The 22,011-nt window shown below is 34.6% G+C and overlaps 1 protein-coding gene across 1 annotated transcript in view; it reads left to right on the forward strand.

Moving 5' to 3' along the window:
- The first annotated feature begins 997 nt into the window (after positions 1 to 997).
- Positions 998 to 22,011, forward strand: part of LOC143238340 (uncharacterized) — a 28,187-nt gene continuing 7,173 nt past the window's right edge. Inside the window, exons 1-3 of the mRNA XM_076478487.1 lie at positions 998 to 1,524; positions 8,810 to 9,076; positions 16,629 to 16,744. Of these exons, the coding sequence (XP_076334602.1) occupies positions 1,477 to 1,524; positions 8,810 to 9,076; positions 16,629 to 16,744 (431 nt within the window). The 5' untranslated portion in view covers positions 998 to 1,476. The remainder of the gene's footprint in view (positions 1,525 to 8,809; positions 9,077 to 16,628; positions 16,745 to 22,011) is intronic.

Raw genomic sequence — 22,011 nt, forward strand, 5'->3', positions numbered from 1 at the left:
TAAAATACATACAACAATTATATTGATACAGTGTGATAAAAATATATCTAAATTAAAATCAGAATTCATTGCAGTCGTCTCTCTATTCTAATTGTACTTTTATATAACACCAAGATACTTACACCTCGTGTTTTCATCTGCACCGTTTACACATGCAAGCTATAAATACCATAACCAGTTGATACTAGACCTAGGTAATTAGTACTACACGTTTATATTCATTAAAATAATTGCACATTTCAAGTTATTTCTTACTTGATTATAATCTTAAGTTTTGAAAGTATTGTTACATAATATAGATGGTTCTTAATGTTTAGGACACTGTTGTAATTAGAGCCACAGCTATGGGATGGTAAATGATCAATTGACAATAGTGCAGTGTGAGAGTGGATGAAAACACCAATCAAAAGTTAATTATTAACATTTTACTTCTGAAATAACACTTAGATGTCACTATATACTTTTACATATTTATATTACATAAGAATTGAACGAGTTTTCCTCTTATACCTACATATAACAGTTGTGACGTAATAAAAATATAAAAACAGTTTTTGTTTGCCAGAATTCTTTCTCTTGTTTTTGCGAACTGATATGATGTAAAAGAAGTAAAAACGCGCGCCTTTCTGCGTTACAGCAGAGAGAGAAAGAAAAAAATATCAAAACGTTAACTACTTCTCTGAGACGACCGACCCTATGTTATTGCTTCGTGGTAATACAGGACTTCTGGCAAGGTTCGCATGTCTACTGGCTTTGTACCAGGGCCCGTTGACACGGTTTACTTTGTATGTCGCTCTAGACTGACTTGCTTCCCTTCCCTCCCCTACTACTTCTCTCTCTCTGCAACAGCGGTTTTGATTTTTGACATCTACAGCGAAGTAGTGTAAGCAAAGAGTGCGTCAGTCGCTGTATATTAATGCTAATTTGTCTTAGCCGACTGCTTATGATTTAAGACGGGAGGCGGAGCTTGTTTCGATGGTTATGACGAAACATTCTCATTCTATGCTCAGCTATCGCTCAACGCCGAACAGCCAATGTTTTTGTGGCGAGGAATTAATATGATTGGCCTAGGCTGATACTCCTCGCGACCATCCCCCGAGAGTGCGAGCACACAACCGAAGCAGACGGCCGGCGATCTTCGCTGTTACACTTGCCCGCTACAAGTGGACGGTTTCGCTGAACACCATAAGCTTAGAGGACGGGCGGGCCTGAACAGACGAGAACTAGGACTCGATACGGAATGACACATCAGTACACTGTGTTGTGAGCTGTTCACACGACCGCGCATACTTGTACCAAACATTGTCACGAAGCACGGGAGGCGGCCGAAACAAGGCGCGTGCAAGCCTACTTACTACCTGTCCGCCGTTGATTATAGTGTCTGACCACAGTCCAGTGTAGAATTGACTTGTGACTTCTTGTTCTAGTGTGGCACAGGGGACTGGCCACTTCATGATCTTCCAGGGACTGTGAAACATGTCATGTTCGCAGTTTAGTTTTAATAGTGCATCAGCTAACACTCAGGTAAGTTTTCATATGGAATGGCTTACAGTATACCTCTGCAACCTCATTTATATAGAATGTTACAAGGCTTAAAAAAGACCATTGGTTTTAAAGTAACCTCTGTTTGATTTCTGCTTTGCACAAAATAATCGTTATATAAAGAGAGAGAAGCGGAGAGCTAGTTTTAGTCACCGTACGAAGTTTTTCCATGTATATGGATGGAAGTGATCGTTTCGAATGACTATATCTGTAATCTGCATGTTTTATATGGACTTTTAAAATATCTAGAATGTATATAATTTAATATGTATTATTTTAAGGGGAAACATTGATATATATATATATGCTTAGTATCTTGATTACTGTGACTGCTGAGGAAACATTACATCAGAGTCAGTTATTATTTTCATAATATACCAACTATTGTTGTACTTGGCGAGTAACTAGTGTATCAGTTAGTCTTTTATTATTTCAATGACAGATGTCTGCTACTATCATTATGCCTAAGGACGTGCTACTGTATTAGATTGTTATTTATTGTCCATCCGTTATTGTCGTACTTGAAGAAGAACTAGTGTATAAAATGTTCAGTTATTTTTAAAGTTACACATTTGAACAACTGTTGTTGTTCCCGAGAATTCAGTACGTTATCAAATTGTTAATTACTGCTTCCGTGACAAATCTTAGCTGGTGTTCTTGTGCCTGAGGGGAATCTAGTTTGTTTGGAATTTCGCAAAAAGCTACACGAGGGCTATCTGCGCCAGCCATCCCTAATTTATCAGTGTAAGATTAGAGGGAAGGCAGCTAGTCATCACCACCCACCGCCAACTCTTGGGCTACTCTTTTACCAACGAATAGTGAGATTGACCGTCGCATTATAACGCCTCCACGGCTGAAAGGGCGAACATGTTTGGGGCGACGGGGATTCGAACCCTCGACCCTCGGATTACCAGTCGAGTGCCTTAACCAGTACTTGATGTAAACTTTAATGGCAGCATTTATAGATCTGTGTCATACAGGCCTCACATTTATTGTGCTTCTAAAAACAGTTAGGTACCATGACATGCAGCACTTTGGAGAACTAATACCGTGCTATATCATCCTCAAACGTCTTGCACGTGTTCCTATTTAACAGTATTTTTCTAATATCACTATAGCGGAAGTATAGTAACATTATTTGGCTTATAGATAATTTTTGAGGATTATTTTATGACTTACACGTAAAAGTGTATTACAGATTCATTTTAAAGGCTACCTCTCATGTAGATTTCTGTTACTGATTGTTTGTGGGAGCTGTGTTTGTGTTACACATTGCTTTCAAAAGTTATCTCTTATTGAGGTTTGTATTACATATTGTCTTCGAGTGTTATTCCAGATCTAAGTTTGTGTTACAGATTTTATTCGAGTGTGTTATTTCAGATTTAAGTTAAAGATTGTGTTCAGGATTTACTTCATTTAGGGGTTCTAGATATCGTTACTACTTGATTTTAGCGTTTTTCAAGATTTACTTTAGATCTAAGTATGTATTACAGATTACGTTTGAGTGTCATTTCAGGTCCTAGTTTGTGTTACATACTGTCCTAGAATCACCTCTGAGTTACATTTGTGTTACACGTTTTTGTTCGGTAATTACTTCTTAGTTAAGTGTGCGTTAAATATTGCGTTCAAAAGTCACTTCTGGTACATTTGTGGTTTGGATTATGTTCAAAAGGTATTTCTGAATTAAGTTTGTGTGACAAATCTTTTACAAAGACATGCAATACTTACTTTAGGTTTACGTTATACATTAGTTTATAAGGCTGCTTCTGAAGTAGAAAACCCTTATGAATACATCATTTTTGATGGCTTTTTTTACACTGAAGCAGATATTGAGATATTGTTCATGAAGCCTATGACATTACGGTTTTTATGTTCACCGAATGTTCATTCTAAATTATCAGTCCATAAAACTGAGTTGCTTATTAAACGCTAAACACCATGGTGTTGGGACTGATTGGTCAGTTTGATCAGTTGGGATTGTTTCGAATTCTGTAAAATATGTCCACAAACAACTGCACTGTTTTGAGCTATTGTTTATGGATCTACGTGTTGTTGTACTACGCAGGAGGGAAAGTTCAGAGTTCGTGATTTCTAGTTCTTAATCACGTTGTTAGAAATGTTATAGTTGCATAGAAAGTAGGTGTGAAAATTAATTTAAGATGGGTTGTGTGGCCATATATGATGATGCATATATAGCTTATGGTATGATTATATGCAAGGACACATATTGTTTGTATGAGCATATATAAAGACGCATATGGTGTTTATGCCATATATATAAGAATTATATAGAATGTATACGGCCAAAGTTATATATATATCTATGTTGTGTGCATAGCCATAGTAATTAAGATGCCTATATGAAAAATCAGTCACAGTTCTTCACTGGTGCGTTTTTTGAAGTTTTAAAACAAGACTGCAGCGAAATATCATTAACCTAAAACATTACTTGTTGTTTTTTTTGGGTGGGGTGGGGGTACTTAATAAAGACACCACCTTGCCCATTTGACAAATTGGGCTCGGCATGGCTAGGTGGTTAAGGCGACCGACTTGTAATCCGAGGGTCATAGGTTCAAATCCCGGTCACACCAAACATACTCGCTCTTTCAACCGTGGGGACATTATAATGGACGGTCAATCCCACTATTCGTTGGTAAAAGAATAGCCCAAGAGTTCACGGTGGGTGGTGATGACTAGCTGCCTTCCCTCTAGTCTTATACTACTAAATTACGGACGGCTAGCACAGATAGCCCTCGTGCAGCTTTGCGTGGAATATAAAAACAAACACTTGACAATTTTTTCCAGTGCAGCATCTTCGAAACTGGGGTCGTTTTCGAAATGTATGTTTTTTGTAATGGAGTATTTTCGTTTTAGATTTTAAACATACTTGGCGTTACAAAAAGTTACAAAAGGTTAAATTAAAGAATTATATATATATATATTTGTATGCACCATATTTTTCCGTTGCGGTCCCGAGCCAAGGGCGATTCTTAACCCTTTGCAACTAGCTTTCTTCATTAGCCAACAGACTTAGTGACTATACTGAGATGTCCTGCTGAACATACGTCAGGATTGCGGCCTGTGGCCACTCACTGATGGGCTGGCCACTTGTTAATACGTGAAACGTTTCTTTGTTTAAACCTATCCACTGAATAATTGCGAGATCAGCGTAGGATTGGTACCGGAGGCGGGCGACCTTGTACCTGAATCTAGGTGGTGATGGGTCATCAGCCTGTCTGTGGGTTATCTGTCTATCCCTGATGCATCATGGGGAGTGTTGTTTTAAACATCAATGTAGTTTCATTGAAATTCGTGAAGAAACTCTACGGGATCGCAGAGCACGAGATTTCTAGGGGTTTTGGTAAAAAAATGAAAACTATTAAATTTAGGGATTTTAGCAAAAATTGAATGTTACTAAATTTAGGGGTTTCAGTAAAGAAAATGAACATTATTAAATTTAGGGTTTTAGTAAAGAAAATGAACATTATTAAATTTAGCAGTTTTGGTAAAGAATGAAACTTATTAAATAACAAACACTAGGTTTCCTCTACCAAACACTAGGTTTCCTCTACCAAACACTAGGTTTCCTTTACCAAACACTAGGTTTCCTCTACCAAACACTAGGTTTCCTCTACCAAACACTAGGTTTCCTCTACCAAACACTAGGTTTCCTCTACCAAACACTAGGTTTCCTTTACCAAACACTAGGTTTCCTCTACCAAACACTAGGTTTCCTCTACCAAACACTAGGTTTCTCTACCAAACACTAGGTTTCCTTTACCAAACACTAGGTTTCCTCTACCAAACACTAGGTTTCCTCTACCAAACACTAGGTTTCCTTTACCAAACACTAGGTTTCCTCTACCAAACACTAGGTTTCCTCTACCAAACACTAGGTTTCCTCTACCAAACACTAGGTTTCCTTTACCAAACACTAGGTTTCCTCTACCAAACACTAGGTTTCCTCTACCAAACACTAGGTTTCCTCTACCAAACACTAGGTTTCCTCTACCAAACACTAGGTTTCCTTTACCAAACACTAGGTTTCCTCTACCAAACACTAGGTTTCCTTTACCAAACACTAGGTTTCCTCTACCAAACACTACTATACTGGTGTTTTTTTTCTAGGTTGTTTCCATAAATACATTTGGTAATTTACATTCTTGCAGAAGAAATTTTAAGTTTATTATTACCTAACTTGTGCTTAAATGTTTTTAATATACAATTTACAAAGCTTAAACTTACAAATACTTTAGTATTAGATTTCTCTGAACAGCTGAATAGCCTTCTAGTTAGCAGAAGTAGAAAAGAGAAAGAAGGAAAGAAACGTATATGCATTTCTAAAACACTACACCTGGTCAGTTTATACGTTTAAAGCCATATAAAAGTTCGTTTGGGTGACAACCATCTGTCTAATATTATCTGTCCATTATTTCTCACATCACGTGACCGAAGACTGGTTGGGCATAACCCTCTATTAGCCCCCCAACCTATTGGCTGGAATGAAATCGCGTATTTCTTATTTACTTTCTTACATTGATTAACTGGCTAGGTTTATTAAAACTGATGTTACTCGAATCTCACCCATACGTGGTATGTATTTTGCTACCATATAAAATGTAATTGTTTCTTTATTTAACAACTTCTCGTTTACTTATGAAACTGTGATAAAGCATAATTAATAATATAATAATACTTAGATAGGAACAGGTAGACTTATTGAACTAACTACTTCGGCCAAAAGACTGTCTATCTCTCTACGTTGTACCAGAACAACACTGTATTGATGAACAGTTTATAATATGGCCTATTAAAATATGTCTCTTCTATAATCGTCGCTGTGACTTTTAAATCGCAACTCTGTTTTACTCCTATTTACAAATAGGTTTTGTTTTTTGACGACAGTTCCTATATATGTTGTGAGTTTTAAATTTCATCCCGTTTATCGAGGGCTTCAAATAAACAGTTTAACGGAGGGGGGATTATTTCATTTGTTTCTTTTTTGTCTGTGATTTACTGGGAAATGTTAATACTTCAATAAAATTACATAGAAATTAAAGATTAGTAACATTAAACATAGAAAGTAGAGCAAATCCATCGTAAAATGAACCAACAACGACACATATTATATATATACAATGACATAACATTGACATAAGGACTGAATAAAATGCCTGTATAATAAAGAAACAGCTTACAGGACTGAACATCCATAAAGTGAAGGAACGACACTGAACTAGTGCATCTGTAAAATAAAATAACAACTGCACACAACTGAAGCATCTGCAAAAGGAATTAACAACGAAACGAAGACAGAGCATCTGTTAAAATATGCTACTAGAATGACAACCAAACAACACAACTGAAAAGCAAAAATAGTAATAATACTATAGCGAATAATATTAAATAAATGGTATTATAACACAAATAACTTCACGCTTGACATTGTAAGACGAAGGAGACACAAAACGGAGATAATTTTATAATATCATAAGAACAATAATGTAACACAATTAATTATACTTGTTATAAATTATAATCATTGCTCGTTAGCTTAGAAAATGATTCACACCATAACAATGTAACAGAATATTTGTGACATAAAAATATCACAGTAAACTATCCATGACATTAACACTATTATTAATTGGTTTGTTTTGAATTTCGAGCAAAGCTACACGAGAGCTATCTGCGCTAGCCGTCCCTAATTTAGCAGTATAAGACTAGAGGGAAGGCAGCTAGTCATCACCACCCACTGACAACTTTTGGGCTACTCTTTTACCAACGGATACTAGGATTGACTGTATATTATAACGCCCCCACTGCTGAAAGGGCGAGCATGTTTGGTGTGACGGGGATTCGAACCCTCTACCCTCAGATTACGAGTCGAGCGCCTTAACCACCTGGCCATGCCGGACCCACTATTATTGAAGCAGAATGTTTGCGACATAACAATAACAAAGTCAGTGTATTTGTAACAATTCAATAATATCAAATCACGATATTTCTAACATCAACCAATAAAAGAAAAGCATGAGATACATAATATAATAAAACAAAATACAATTAGAACAAATAATTTAACACCTGTAAAAATGATGCAACATTGATAGTAATACAAAATGTTTGTAAAGTGACACTACGGTATTATGGAGCAATTTTGAAATTATAAACAGTCATAAGATAAAAAAAACAAAAAAACTTACTGTAAGTAGGAAGGAGGAACCAGCAAAAACATTTGATTCACAAACAGTATAACAATAAAAACGAAACAGAAACATTCTTAAAATAACACAACAATACTAGCAAACCAGAACAAAAATATTAAAGCCACAAACATAATGGTACATTAATAAAACAGCACACAACAATAACAAAGCAGAACGTCGGTATTAAAACCATAGATACAATGATTCATACAATGATTCATAAAGCAACACAAGAACAATAATAAAGCAGAACCTCGGTATTAAAACCATAGATACAATGATTCACTCATAAAACAACACAAGAACACTAATAAAGCAGAACCTCGGTATTAAAACCATAGATACAATGATTCACTCATAAAACAACACAAGAACAATAATAAAGCAGAACCTCGGTATTAAAACCATAGATACAATGATTCACTCATAAAACAACACAAGAACACTAATAAAGCAGAACCTCGGTATTAAAACCAGAAACACAATAATACAGTCATAAAACAATACAACCATAGCGGCAAAGCAGATCACCAGTTTTGAAAACAGACACAATAATATATTCATAAAACATAAAACAACACAACAGCAGTAATAATAATGAAGTACAACGACTGAATTAACACCTATAAATACGATGGTACAACACATACTAAGCGTAGGAACAACACAACTGATACAGAACCTTCTAACAATCAAGTTATTTTCCAACAAACTGGAAATAAACTGAATAAGAAAACAGAATGCTACGACATTTGACAGTTACTGTAGTTCAGTCTCTACATACAACTGCTAGAAAATCTGTCATCATGGCTGAAAATGTACTTAATTTGGGTTTAAAGGAGGGGTAAATATCTCTTACCAAGTATTTTGTAAATCTTCTTTGTCCAATGAATACATCTAAATGTAGGGTCGTTTAGATGCCAAGCCTAATTCAGCTTGTGCTGTACAGTTTACAGAGACAAGTTCATTATAAATGTATTGGTTATGATTAATTATTTATACTATCGACGTAGACAATGGTTTTATAGCAACGCCTGTTTTTGTTGTTACCATTGTAGATTTTCATGCCAGGACAACCGGCGGCTCAGACACTCCACTCAGCCACCGCCGGACAGAACTGCTGTGAATCCGGTCGACCAGTCCTTACAGATCCCCTTACGGGACAAACTGTGTGTTCCTGCCAATACGACGCTCAGATACTCAACTACCAACGGCTAGCAGCCTCGGGCTTACCACTGAACATGTACGGAACGGCAGCAGCCTACGCGGGCGACCAGCCTTTTCTTCCGCTAACACCCGATCAGTCGGCATTCTACTCCCCGACGGTGAGTTGAACAGGATAGATTTTGTGTGGGCAATAAATCAGTCTTACCACAATTAAACTGCTATAGAAACAAGTATACAGAAAGAAAAATTATCTTATGGTGTTTGGTTACTTAAGAACTCTGTTATATCATTCAGATATTAGACGCTTCCTTCTCAAATCATGGACCATCAAACTAGTTCTTTACAAACTAAAGTGTTACGTTACTGTTCAACACATAAATATTTTGCATGAGTAAGTCACGAGATAAGAAGAAGGACTCCAATTATCAGTCAACAAAACTATGCTATTAAAGTAAAGCATATATTACTCAGCAGTTTCGCTTCATTTAAGTCATATAAGCTTTTATGAATAGGAAGGCGATGAAAGGTTGTCAGTTTGCGTTACGGGTGGTGAAGAGCTTCCAATTTCGCACGTATCCCACAATGTTTTATGATATTTCAAAAATCAGAAATACCCTTTGTTACCACATTTGATGGTAATATTTATTGTCTACTCATAATGCTATTTTCTTCTCTATATATTTTATATGGCAAAAATAATACTGGTGTCGTTAACTGGTACATATTGTGTATCCTTATTTCACAACTTACCATTAACTCGTGCTTTGCACCATAAAACACCAAATCAAACCACCATTAGCTCTACGATTACACGCCAGAATCAAAACTAAAATTAAAGATAGTTCAATATCTCACCTTTACTCTCATACGTGTCCTTAGCCGAAATTAGATTTGGTCTTGTAAAACCAGTAGAAATGGCACAGACCTCCAGAAGTACTCTATGTACTACAATCAATATTGAAACTCGACCATTGTGACTCCTATGTTTCAACAACTTAATTAGTGTTCGAGATTTGGAGTCAAGCAAAAAACTATCTCGATACATAGGTAATGGGCGACCCAAATGATTACGCCAGTACCGCACCATCCCTGAGAAAACTTTGTGACCCTTCTAGATCCCAAATCCTTAAGCGCCAGAACCGAAAGTGTTGAAAATAAGATTTTTCCTGTCAAGATAATCCAAGTATTTGTTAGTAGTAACTAACGGTATACTGTGAGCCGATATACACATCATTAAAAATAATATTTAACGTATCGCTACGTTTTGGTTGTCAAAGCAATCGCCGAAATTTTTTTAAATGACGGTATATAAACTTTATGGTTGCTGTGGTAACAGCGTTGCCGTGTTACATTCTTCCAGCTCCACGTACTATAAAGTCTCTACTTCAAATCTCACGAAAATGACAGCAAATTCTTATTAAGATTACACCTGAAAGAAATCCTGACGTTCGTGTTAACCACACGCTATACATAACCTGTAGAAATTCAGATGAAATACAGCAGTATAATTATCAACTAATTTCTCCACACTGTTTGGTAAATCTGAGTGTTTCCTACATTCTATTCACATTGTTACTAAATTAGTTTTTCTCTTATTTTGGTCCACATGACATGAGCTTCAACTAGAAGGACAACCAATCAAAAAACGAATAATTACAAGGTTTTGTTACATAAATCCAGTGAAAGTTATTAGTATATGATACAATTAGAAGTCTTACATAAATGTATTTAAACTATCTAAGTAACGTATAAAAGGTGATTGTACACTAATTTTTGAAATATTCAAAGTTCTAAATGTCACGGTTTTTGCCTTCTGTGAGAGCGTGAACGTCGTTCTCTGTAACCTACATTAGATTTAGTGACTTTTGATAAAACACTGATTTTAATATTGAAAACATTTCCAACGCACAGTAAAAGATCCGTTTATCGTGACGAAGTAACTGTTTGCCCTCAATAATTTTATTGTTTATTAGTTTACGCCTAGAGATCGCGATGACATAATAGAGCCGTGATAACTGTGTTTCCACGTTGCCGTGAATGTCAGCTTGTGATAGTCCTAGCAAATCATTTCATCTCTTGCTGTGAAATGAATGTGTGTATATATAAATATATGTACACAACAGACGTTGATCCTGGAAGGTACCCTTACCATTAATTATATATATACACCAAAGTACCATTAAGTATATATATACACCAAAGTACCATTAAGTATATATATACACCAAAGTACCATTAAGTATATATATATACACCAAAGTACCATTAAGTATATATATACACCAAAGTACCATTAAGTATATATATACACCAAAGTACCATTAAGTATATATATACACCAAAGTACCATTAAGTATATATATACACCAAAGTACCATTAAGTATATATATATACACCAAAGTACCATTAAGTATATATATATACACCAAAGTACCATTAAGTATATATATATACACCAAAGTACCATTAAGTATATATATATACACCAAAGTACCATTAAGTATATATATACACCAAAGTACCATTAAGTATATATATATACACCAAAGTACCATTAAGTATATATATACACCAAAGTACCATTAAGTATATATATACACCAAAGTACCATTAAGTATATATATATACACCAAAGTACCATTAAGTATATATATATACACCAAAGTACCATTAAGTATATATATATACACCAAAGTACCATTAAGTATATACATATAAACGAAATGTTAGTACTGGTAAATGTTTCATTGTATCATCCTTCACGTAATCGTACTGTTTCACGTTTCGGGTTACAGTAGTTTTAGCAAACCGTTTTCCTTCACGTAATCGTACTGTTTCACGTTTCGGGTTACAGTAGTTTTAGCAAACCGTTTTCCTTCACGTAATCGTACTGTTTCACGTTTCGGGTTACAGTAGTTTTAGCAAACCGTTTCACTTCCTGTTGAGAAGTGTTCAATGTTCTAAAGGAAGAAACTAAATCATGACTTTGGTGGCTTTAGCGATTAAATGGGCACAGTCCCACATGATCATCATACTGCATAGATTAAATATCTTTTCAAGTACCAAGCAAGAACGAGTGTCACATCTTATATTCGATAATTCTCTGATATGTGGACGATTTTCGATACATCATGTGATGTGTCGCAGGTGTTAACAACAGAGTGGACGATTTTCGATACATCATGTGCTGTGTCGCAGGTGTTAACAACAGATCGAAAAATCTTTTTTTTTTCCACAACAAGAGTTAAACTTCCCGCATGATCTGAAGTTAGATGTCTTTGTTTAAACAAGAACAAACAACATGATTTTCGCTGTACATCATCGTCTTTTCCCTCGTCTTGCTTCGCTAAAAGTAAAGCTCTTCTCTGATGTCTAAGTTGTAGACAGAAATTTCATTACGATAGGTAACTTTATGATAGTGCCGTTAAATGAAGTTCTCTGAACACTTACATTAATTCAGTTATTATCATTAAGTTTTCCCGTTCAAAGTGTGATCTCTTGGTAGCAAGAATTTTTTAAGGACTGTTTAAAAACACAAACATCTCCCCTGATGAAGCCAGATTTATAACCTGAAAGCACTTAGGTGATTTCTTAAATTGATGTACAATGCTAAGCGTATATGGGTTCATGCAGGTATAGAAGGACATATTAAAGATAGTTACGTCTAAGCACGAGAAAGGAAAACAAACCAGTTTTTTAATTGATATATAAAAATTACACAATGAAAGAAAGGAAAACAATATACTGAATTTTACACACCGTATAATGACGATAAAATCACTTTACAAACAGTTAAAGAAACGAAATGAAACAATTTAAAGATAGATAGGTGGATGGATCGATCAAAAGATAGATACCGAAACTTTGTACTAACACTTTTATGTTTTTCTCATAGAACAAATTGTATCGCTGATATAATTTAATTTTCATTTTCCAATTTGTGTAATTATTGGCTTGAAGCGTTGAAGAGGAAGTTGAAACCTCGCGTGGTTAAAATTGGCAAATAACCTGCAATTAGGGGTTTGTGTGAGAAAATGTTGCGTGTACAGACCACGAAACACCATGTCTTATAAAATGCTTGCTCACCGAATCCACTAAAAATGTGTCGTTATAGACCAAATTGTTTGAAGTGGAACCTTTAGCTATCGATTTTATCATACAGATTATTTTGGCCATCATGATGTCTGCCAGACGTAGTTAGTATCTGCATGCTGAATGAGGAAGATGAAATACGATCTTCAGAATGTCTTGATAATTCTTTTCTTGAAACCGTTTGATACACAGTGCTAATTCTTGAACCTAAACAACAAAATCAGCTAAAGCTGCGTGCTTTATGTTGTTGATTTCTCATACTTTTGGTTTTTAATAGCTGATTTCTCATATTACTGGATTTTAGCAATCTATTTATCATACTACTGGGTTTTAGCAATCTATTTATCATGCTAATGGACTTATAAAAAATAATTTCGCACACTAATGTGCTTATAAGAGTTGGGTTCTTATATGTTTACTACTAGGCTAACAGGAATTGGTTTCTTAGATATATATATATACATACTACTTTTCTTATAGCAGCTGATTTCTCATACTTCTGGACTTAGAGGAATTGATTTTTCATATTTCTGGTCTTATTTGGATATAACTTTTATAACGCATCAAAATGTTTTTCTTCAAAGTCATGGTTAAGCTTGCAATTTAACAATGCATGCAGATAAGCTCGTGTGCGGACTTTCACCAAGGCCAGGATTGTATAACACGCTAAAGGTTAGCCCTTCTTTTAATTTTAACCTTTAAACAAATTTTACTTTTTGTGTTTTAACACAATCATTTGAAGTAAATGAAACAAAGATCAGTTGGATTATTTTTGCAAAATATTAATGTGATAAGTAAAATGATTTAATAGTAATTTGTGTCATTTACTGAAACAATGAGAGAGAAACAAAAATAGTTTAAAATAACCAAACGAATGATGTGTAAAATAAAAACCGTTTTATTGATGGTTAAATATTTCTGGTTTTCAAAGTGTAATTGTTTGCTTGTAAGCAATCAAACGTTGTGTGTGAAGTAAAAACACTTTCAATGATAAATACAGTTTAGTTTTATAAACTGTAACCGTTTGGTGGTAATTAATAAAGTTCTGTCTGGGAAGTAAAACCATTTTCAGTGACAGCTGAGTAATTTGTATGAAGCTTACCGGTTGGTGTATGATATAGAAACAGTTGGGAAATAGATAAACGAAATTTGGCTGAATAATTTAAAAATATGCTTTATGTTCTTCTAAACTTTGTAGAATAAAAGTTTAAGGTGAAGTGTAAAGTTAAACAATTAAAATTTAATATAATCTAAACATAGATTTGAAAGCTGGAACGAATCGTCTACGTTATCAAGCAGGATGAAATGAGAAACACATTACTTTGACTAAAACAAAGCGTTTAACACGTATCTAAAAATAAAAAAAATCAATCGTCAGCAGTCTGATGTCATGAGTTCTGCATCTATAGCTATAATCGTTGTTTGTGTATGACTTTCAACAGGCCTTAATACCTGTAAAAAGTTGAATCCGTATTTATTATGGTACTTATGTGAAATGAAAATAGTTTTATGTGTCGTACAACAAGGAGATGCACGTTTTAATCAGTCGACCTTTCTGTTCTTGTTTTGAAAGAAGTGCCAATTAAAGAGATATCACTTTTGAAGCTGGTCGGATTTTATATTTTAAATCTAAAGCTGTGAGTCGATCATACAGATCTTGGTGGCTGTTTTGATCATCATAATAATGGCCGAACAATAAAAATAGAGACTAAAATCGCTTTCAATTTTAATGTTATCGAACGATATAACTTTTGTGTTTATCGATTCACCTCTTACAGCGAGATGTGCATTTCAAAATGAGTTCTACGTCACGTGTACTTTAATAGTTTCGTGAAAGTTCATTGTCTTTTTCAAAATAATTTAACCACAGAAGACGTGGGAAAATAGTTTATAATCAGTTGAACACCAAGATTGGAAGGTGTGATGTTTGTACGAAATACAAACATTGTGGAAGCAGTAGTGATATGATTCATGTTAAAACGATCAGAAAGAAACTTCGAAACAGAAAGTTTAACAGGGTACTTTATTTCTTTCAATGTGATCACTTCCACTGTCATAGACCTTCCAGTAATTGTCAGACTCAGATGTGTTTGATCCTACCTAACAAACGAAAGTCAAATGAAATAGTTATAGATTGTTGCTTGCACAGTGTCGTATATGTCAATAGAACCATTCTTAAAGTGCATATTAAGGTAAACATAGAACGGCCTTGAGCAATAGAAGCCTTGCTTTGGAAAGGCTTTTCACCGACGCCACTATAGGGCTTTACGTAGCAGGGATCGAACTCAAAACTTATATGAGAAACTGGTGTAGCGTTTTATTTATTTCTCTTGCCTCCAGAGTACGACACCTTCTGTACCGTATATGATCACTTCAACAAACTTGAAGTGCCTTATAAAAATATTCGTAATGGTGAAGTCCCACTACGACTTAGAAATGTTGCAACGAATTCAGGTTTATGTAGTTTTGGTTATAAGGGAATAACAATAGTTTGGAATGAAAGCTGTGAATTACTTTTATTATTTTTAGACACTAACCTACGAACTTTGCTGTGAAACATATATGGCTTTCTGTTTGAGTCCTAGTAAATACTATTAAAGACTTTTTACGTTATACAGTTATGATTCAATGAACGAGTGGTTTGGCTGGGCTGAGAATTTTCTAAACAAATACTGTTGTACTTGAAACAATGAATGTCGAACCTCGTGAAATCTTGTGTTTTACGGTGTGATGATATATGTGTTATGATTGGTGAAAACTTATTTTTTACGGTGTGATGACATATGAACCATGATTGATGAAATCTTATGTTTCATAGTGTGACATCATATGTAGTGTCACCGATAGATATTTCAGACACTAATTTTTAAGTAAATAAGTAGATAGCAAAACAACAAAACAAAAACAAGTTACCTCAAATTTTTCTTATTGTTTTTATTTTATTGCTATTTACGTAAAAATTGACCAATCAATAAAGTATTCGATTCGCTTTTACTTTTCTTTGTACTTCTATAAGTAATAAAAATTATTATTTTATTATATAAATATTTCGAATGTGCGCTCACTTCTGCTTTTAAAACCCAATTATATAGAAGTAATTCTCCGTCAATAGTATTAATACAGGCTAGTTTTATATCTAAGCCGAGTGAAAGACGCGGTGATTAGGGTGCTTGACTCGCACTCTGTAGATCGCGGGTTCGAAATTGCTTCACCGAATATGATCGGCCTTTCAACCATGGACGTTATAATGTGCGGTCAATTCATCTATTCGTTGGTAAAAGTGTTGGTGGTGTGTAATGTTGATTAACTGCCTTCACTGTAGTCTTACACTGTTAAATTAGGGATGGCTAGTGCAGATAGCCCTCATGTAGCTTTACGCGAAATCCAAAACAACCAAAATCAAAACCGAGTGGTAAAACGTTCAAAACAAGTGAATGGGGCTCAAATATTATCTAATGGATTTTTCAGGACAGAGAAACGTTGAAGATAATTGTACTGCTATAAATTAATCGGAAAAATAAATCGCGTTATTTTTCTCCTCTGGTTGAAACTTAAGTCTAAGTCCACGTGACTTTTTATGCATATATTTAACGTGTTTTTTTTTTCATGGTCCTCAGGCTAATGGGTTTGACTTGAAGGAGAACTTGGAAGCCTGGAGAAGCTTGCCCTACGCAGCTCCTATGTATTATCCATACGATACGGCAGGATTGGCAGGTTATCCGTTCGCAAATGGGTAAGTTTCTGAGTCATTGGCCTATCTGGATTACTGACAGCAAATCTATCAACGTTATAGCATTTGTATTTTATGGTAACACCAAAATTACAGTATTTATTGTATAAGTTTATTAATATTATGTATCACTAAACAGGTAAATTGTTATTTATAAAAGCATGTTTTTGTCCCTTCGAGAGATGAAGGGGGGCCTTCTACATAATCGATAATGTAGAATTACATCCATTGTTTTTATATTTGCTATTGAAAAGATATCTTTAAATCTGATCGTAGCTTGGGTCGTTTTCTCTCAAAAAATTAACTTTTTAAACCCAGGTTTTAGACACCATTTAATTAGAAAAATTAAAAACAAACAAAGAAACAGTGGTTAATACGGATATTCTAATAATGGAAGTGCAGTTATTTAGTTTCTGTACAACACGTTGGTGTATAGGAGACATATTAATGGTAGAAATATTCGACCTTATAATACTAACCAGAAGAAGCTGTAACGCGAAACGTTGAGTATCTAATTAATTAAATGCGCAATATTCTGGTGTTACAAGGTCGTTTATTTCTAGCATTGAAGGAAGTAAAGTTATTATGGCTATTCAAAAATGGAAAGCTAAGAATATAATTTTTACTTACGTTGTTTTCTAACGTCCTACTATTAGTTCTTGGTCGATAGATAGATAAACATAAGAACAAAAAGAAAGGCGAAATGAACGACTAGAGCAGAAGTTGAACATATCCACAAGAAACTCGCTGATGGATGCTAGTTTTTTCTCTAATGTTTAATAATAATTATTATTGTTATTTGTACAGGTTCGATTTCTATTACATCATATGTGACTATGAATCTCGATTATGTAATAATTACTGTTATAATTTATTATCAATTGGTCATATTTATTGGTTAATTTTCTTCAAATTTATGGCGATTCTACGAATTTCAGGGAAACAAAACTGCTTATTTTATAGACTACCTTTTAAATGTTTTTTGGTCTCATTCAGTATTTTTGTATATGTTTTAGATGTGAAACTATTGAAGTAGTACGTAATTATGTACGTACATTAAACAAAGTAAATTTCACGTACATGAACTTAGTAAATTAAGCACCGAAAATGTTTTTCATACTTGTAATCCATATTGCGTTGAATATATTTTGTCTTTTGTTTGGTTTGTTTTGAATTTCGAGAAAAGCTACATACATGAGGGCTATCTGCGCTAACAGTCCCTAACTTAGCAGTGGGCTACTCTTTTACCAACGAATAGTGGGATTGACCGTCATATTATAACACCCCCACGGCTGAAAGGGCGAGCATGCTTGGTGTGACGGAGATTCGGACCTGCAACCTTCGGATTACGAGTCGAGTGCCTTAACCACCTGGCCTTGCCGGGCCCCTTTTGTTTGTCGTTGTGTTTAGTATATTTTTATATGATCGACATTGTGCAGCTGGAAAATCAGAATGGATTCTAAACACTTGCAACATATTTCAATTATAATATTTGCTTGATTAACTTAACTGAAGAGGAACCTTAATATACCTAACACTAGGTTTAAGTAGAGAGTTGTTTAACTTCAGTGACACGTTGATCGTTCTGTTCCAACGCTTTTGGAAAATAATATAAAGTTATTAATATGACAAGCGAGGAAGTAACGCATTCTGTGATTGGTCATTGAATGTTTGGGTGCGGGTTGACACTGCAGCAGGGCTAAGGATTTCGGAGCTGGCGAGACAGGTTGGAATTCATGGGAAGCCAAAAAATATTCCACTCATTTCAAGCTAAAGGTGCGTTATAAGAGTAACATTAAATAACTCGGTATTAATAGTAGGTGGCAGGTTATCGCTAACTGACTCTCTTTCCTCTGGTTAGCAGTTCAAATCTAAAGACGGCGGGAGATAACCTTATTAGCTGTGCGATAAATTCAAATCCAAGTTCCTGATTGTTTTCCACTATGAAGCCGAAAGGCCAAGTTAATGATCAATCCACGCATCAGTGAGTTAACAGCCACGTCATCTGTTATTATGTACGAATATTTACACATGCGCTTCGCCTTAGGGAAAATTTTAACTTTTGAAAAAAAAAGCAAACAGTCGCATTACCTCATACAACCGCTTTTGATTAGATTAACTGATAAAATATAACACTTTAAACGAAAACCTAAGGGACCAAACAGCTGAGCCAGTTTTCGTGTGTAAATATAAACACCAGAAACATAGTTTTTAAATTTAACTCAAAAGAAAGAAATGTGAATTGAAATTTACATGTGAAAAACGTATGGTAGATCACTTACATGTTACATTTTCGAGAGTTTCCTGTTTTTAATAACATACATCAGCACGCAAAATAAGCATAATAATATAGCCGTGTTCAGTGTTTAGAACGTTATTCAATAATTATCTGTTCACAGATATTGTTAGACAAAATTCTTTTTGCAGTTCTGCACCCAATGCTTCAACTATAAAATGGAAGTTTAAAACGAAATGGGCAGGTTCAAGGAAATGTCTGGCTTTCCACGTGTGTATGATATCACATGGAGAGAGTTTGATATTCAACGATATAAAATGACAGGAAGTGGCCTATTGGTTAGCGTGTCAGTAGTTTAAATCTGAAAATTTCTGGGTTACTGCATAAATGCCTTCCGCAGTTTGGGGCCGTGGTAACGGTCACATGTCACTTATTCGATGAGACGGGAGTAACTGAGGATCTGGTATGGTTGTTGTTGGCTAGTTATCTTCGTCCAATTCAAAATGCGTTCAGAAACAATGGTATAAGAAAGTTCCAGAGTAAACACCACGTGCCAAAACATGGAAATAATTCTACTTCCTGTTCACATGAACAAAGTTTCGTTCTGGAAATTGTGGCAGTTCTTAGGGTAGTTACTATGGAAATGACTCGCGCACAATTTGAAGTGCGTAATGATGGCGCGCCCAAAATCTTTAGTTTTTGATAGAAAAATCATGAATTCCAATAACACTGGTCGTCGTCTTTTCTAAGCTTATTTAAAACAAGCCTAAGTTTGAGAGCGTGGGGGAGGGAAGCCGTATCAAACGAAATTAGCTTCAACAATCGCCAAGAATTTTTGTTTTTGTAACGCGCTTGCACATGAATATTCGACAAATATATGAATAAATTGCCTTTCTACTAATACAGTTACTAAATAATGCACAAACAGTTGAACTGCAGAAAACAAATTACAGCTTTCGTAATCTTGCTGAATGACAGAGGTAAACCAATTTAGGAAAGTTTTAAGCCTATTTTAACCCCGATATGCTCAAAGAACAAGAGAGTTATCCATTTAAGAAATATGTTCTGGGGTTATGCGTATGACATTAAACCAAAGGAAAAAATTAGATTACTCAGATACAGTGCAAAAGAATGAGCTGTTTGTGTTGCTTCTACTACACCGTAGAAATTCAATCATTTTCATTTTCCACAGAATAAACAATAGCAACATGTTTCCTTATTTTCATCTTTTACTGAACAAAGCAGCTTATAAATAAAAAAGATAACAGAGCAGAAAGAATTTAATAAGTAATATTTTCTAAGGTTGAGCACCCTTTGCGCTATTATTTTAGGGATAGCTATTTTTTGGTTATTTTTCCACTTATTATGTTCGAAACTACGGTTATCAATGTTCGCGCGAAGAGCAAAACACGAATTTCCATTTCAAAGTTACGATAAATCCGACTGCGAAACAAACATGTGTTTCCTGTTTTATTCGTTAGGCCTATCTGTTGTGTACATAGACGAGATCATAAATTAAAACATCATTTTACGAAAGTCAGCACCATTTTAGTAAAAGCGTTTATTATTGTTTAAAAGAATATTAAGAAAACTTACCGCTCAAGACTTTTTCAGTGAATGCTCTACACATTTTGAGTTTAGCTAAATTTGTTGTTGAATATTTTTACAAAAATCAATACTAAATAAATAATATAAGAAAAGCATGTAACAAGTTGTAAAACAAACAAACGAACCTGTAAAACAGTATTAGAATAACAAGACAAACAGGGCACGTGATATATTGTTAAAAATCTGAAAACAGTATCGGGCTAATAATACAAACACGGCACGTAATGAACGGTTAAAAAACTGTTAAACAATATAAGGGTAACAATATAACACGTAATGAATTGCTAAAAAGCTGTAAAACATTATTGGTCTAACAATAGAAGTACAGCATGTAACGAATTGCTTAAAAATCCTATAAAACATTATTAAGGTAACAATATACGAACAACATGTAACGAATTAGTAAAAAATTCGTAAAACAGTGTTAGAGTAACACTAAAAGAACGGACGTAATGAATTGAATTGTTAAAACTGTAAAACGTCACTATATTGATGTTCGTATGTGAGAGTGTGTACATGTGTAAATACAGTGATAGCTATCAGCAACTATACACTTTTTTAGTTACTCTACGATATTTCAACTGTCGATCAACTTTTTCTGTAAATGGTTAAAATAGGTAAAGAGGAGCTAGGCTGCTAAATATCTCAGAATACTTATAAAACACATAATCTTTTTACGTGTTAATGCTATTATATACGAATGAATATCGCAGAAGAATTACAAAGCACAGAATCTTTTTACGTGTTAACGTTTTTGTATACGAAAGAATAACGCGGAATAATTATAAAACATAGAATCTTTTTACGTGTTAACGTTTTTATATCCGAATGAATATCGCAGAATAGTTATAAAACACAGAATCCTTTTACGTGTTAACGATTTTATACACGGAACTGAGCTCTGAAATTACTTGTTGTAGTTGTGACAATATTTGATCAGTTCTGTTCTTGTTCAGGGGTCATACACAGCAACAAAGATATGTAGCCATTATGGACGTTAGGTTTTACTACATTGTTTGCGTGACAGTATTAATTTGGGGGTGTTTTTACTGTTATTGATACTACTTGTTTCCTAACACTTTAACGTTATCTGTATGCGTGTTTATGTAAGTAAATGTCGGCGTTTGTTTTTTCATCTTCGATTAGCTATTGTTATGGTCTAGTGACTGCGTTTTTCCTAATTTTCTCACCTGGTAATATTTTAATACTTAATATTTTGACAGCTGTGAAACGTTCTTTTAACAGTTCCATACTATTGAAAACATATGTGATATTTTAACACGAATTTATCTTCTTTGACACATTAACACCGACTATAACTTCGTTACGTCTGAAGAATGTGAAACGGTGTTGAAAATTTTATACCACGTGTGACTTCCCTGACATTTCATCATCAAGTTTCACTTCGTAAAGTTCGAAGAGTGTG

Source organism: Tachypleus tridentatus, chromosome 13 (genome assembly GCF_004210375.1).
Source record: "Tachypleus tridentatus isolate NWPU-2018 chromosome 13, ASM421037v1, whole genome shotgun sequence".
NCBI lineage: Eukaryota > Metazoa > Arthropoda > Merostomata > Xiphosura > Limulidae > Tachypleus > Tachypleus tridentatus.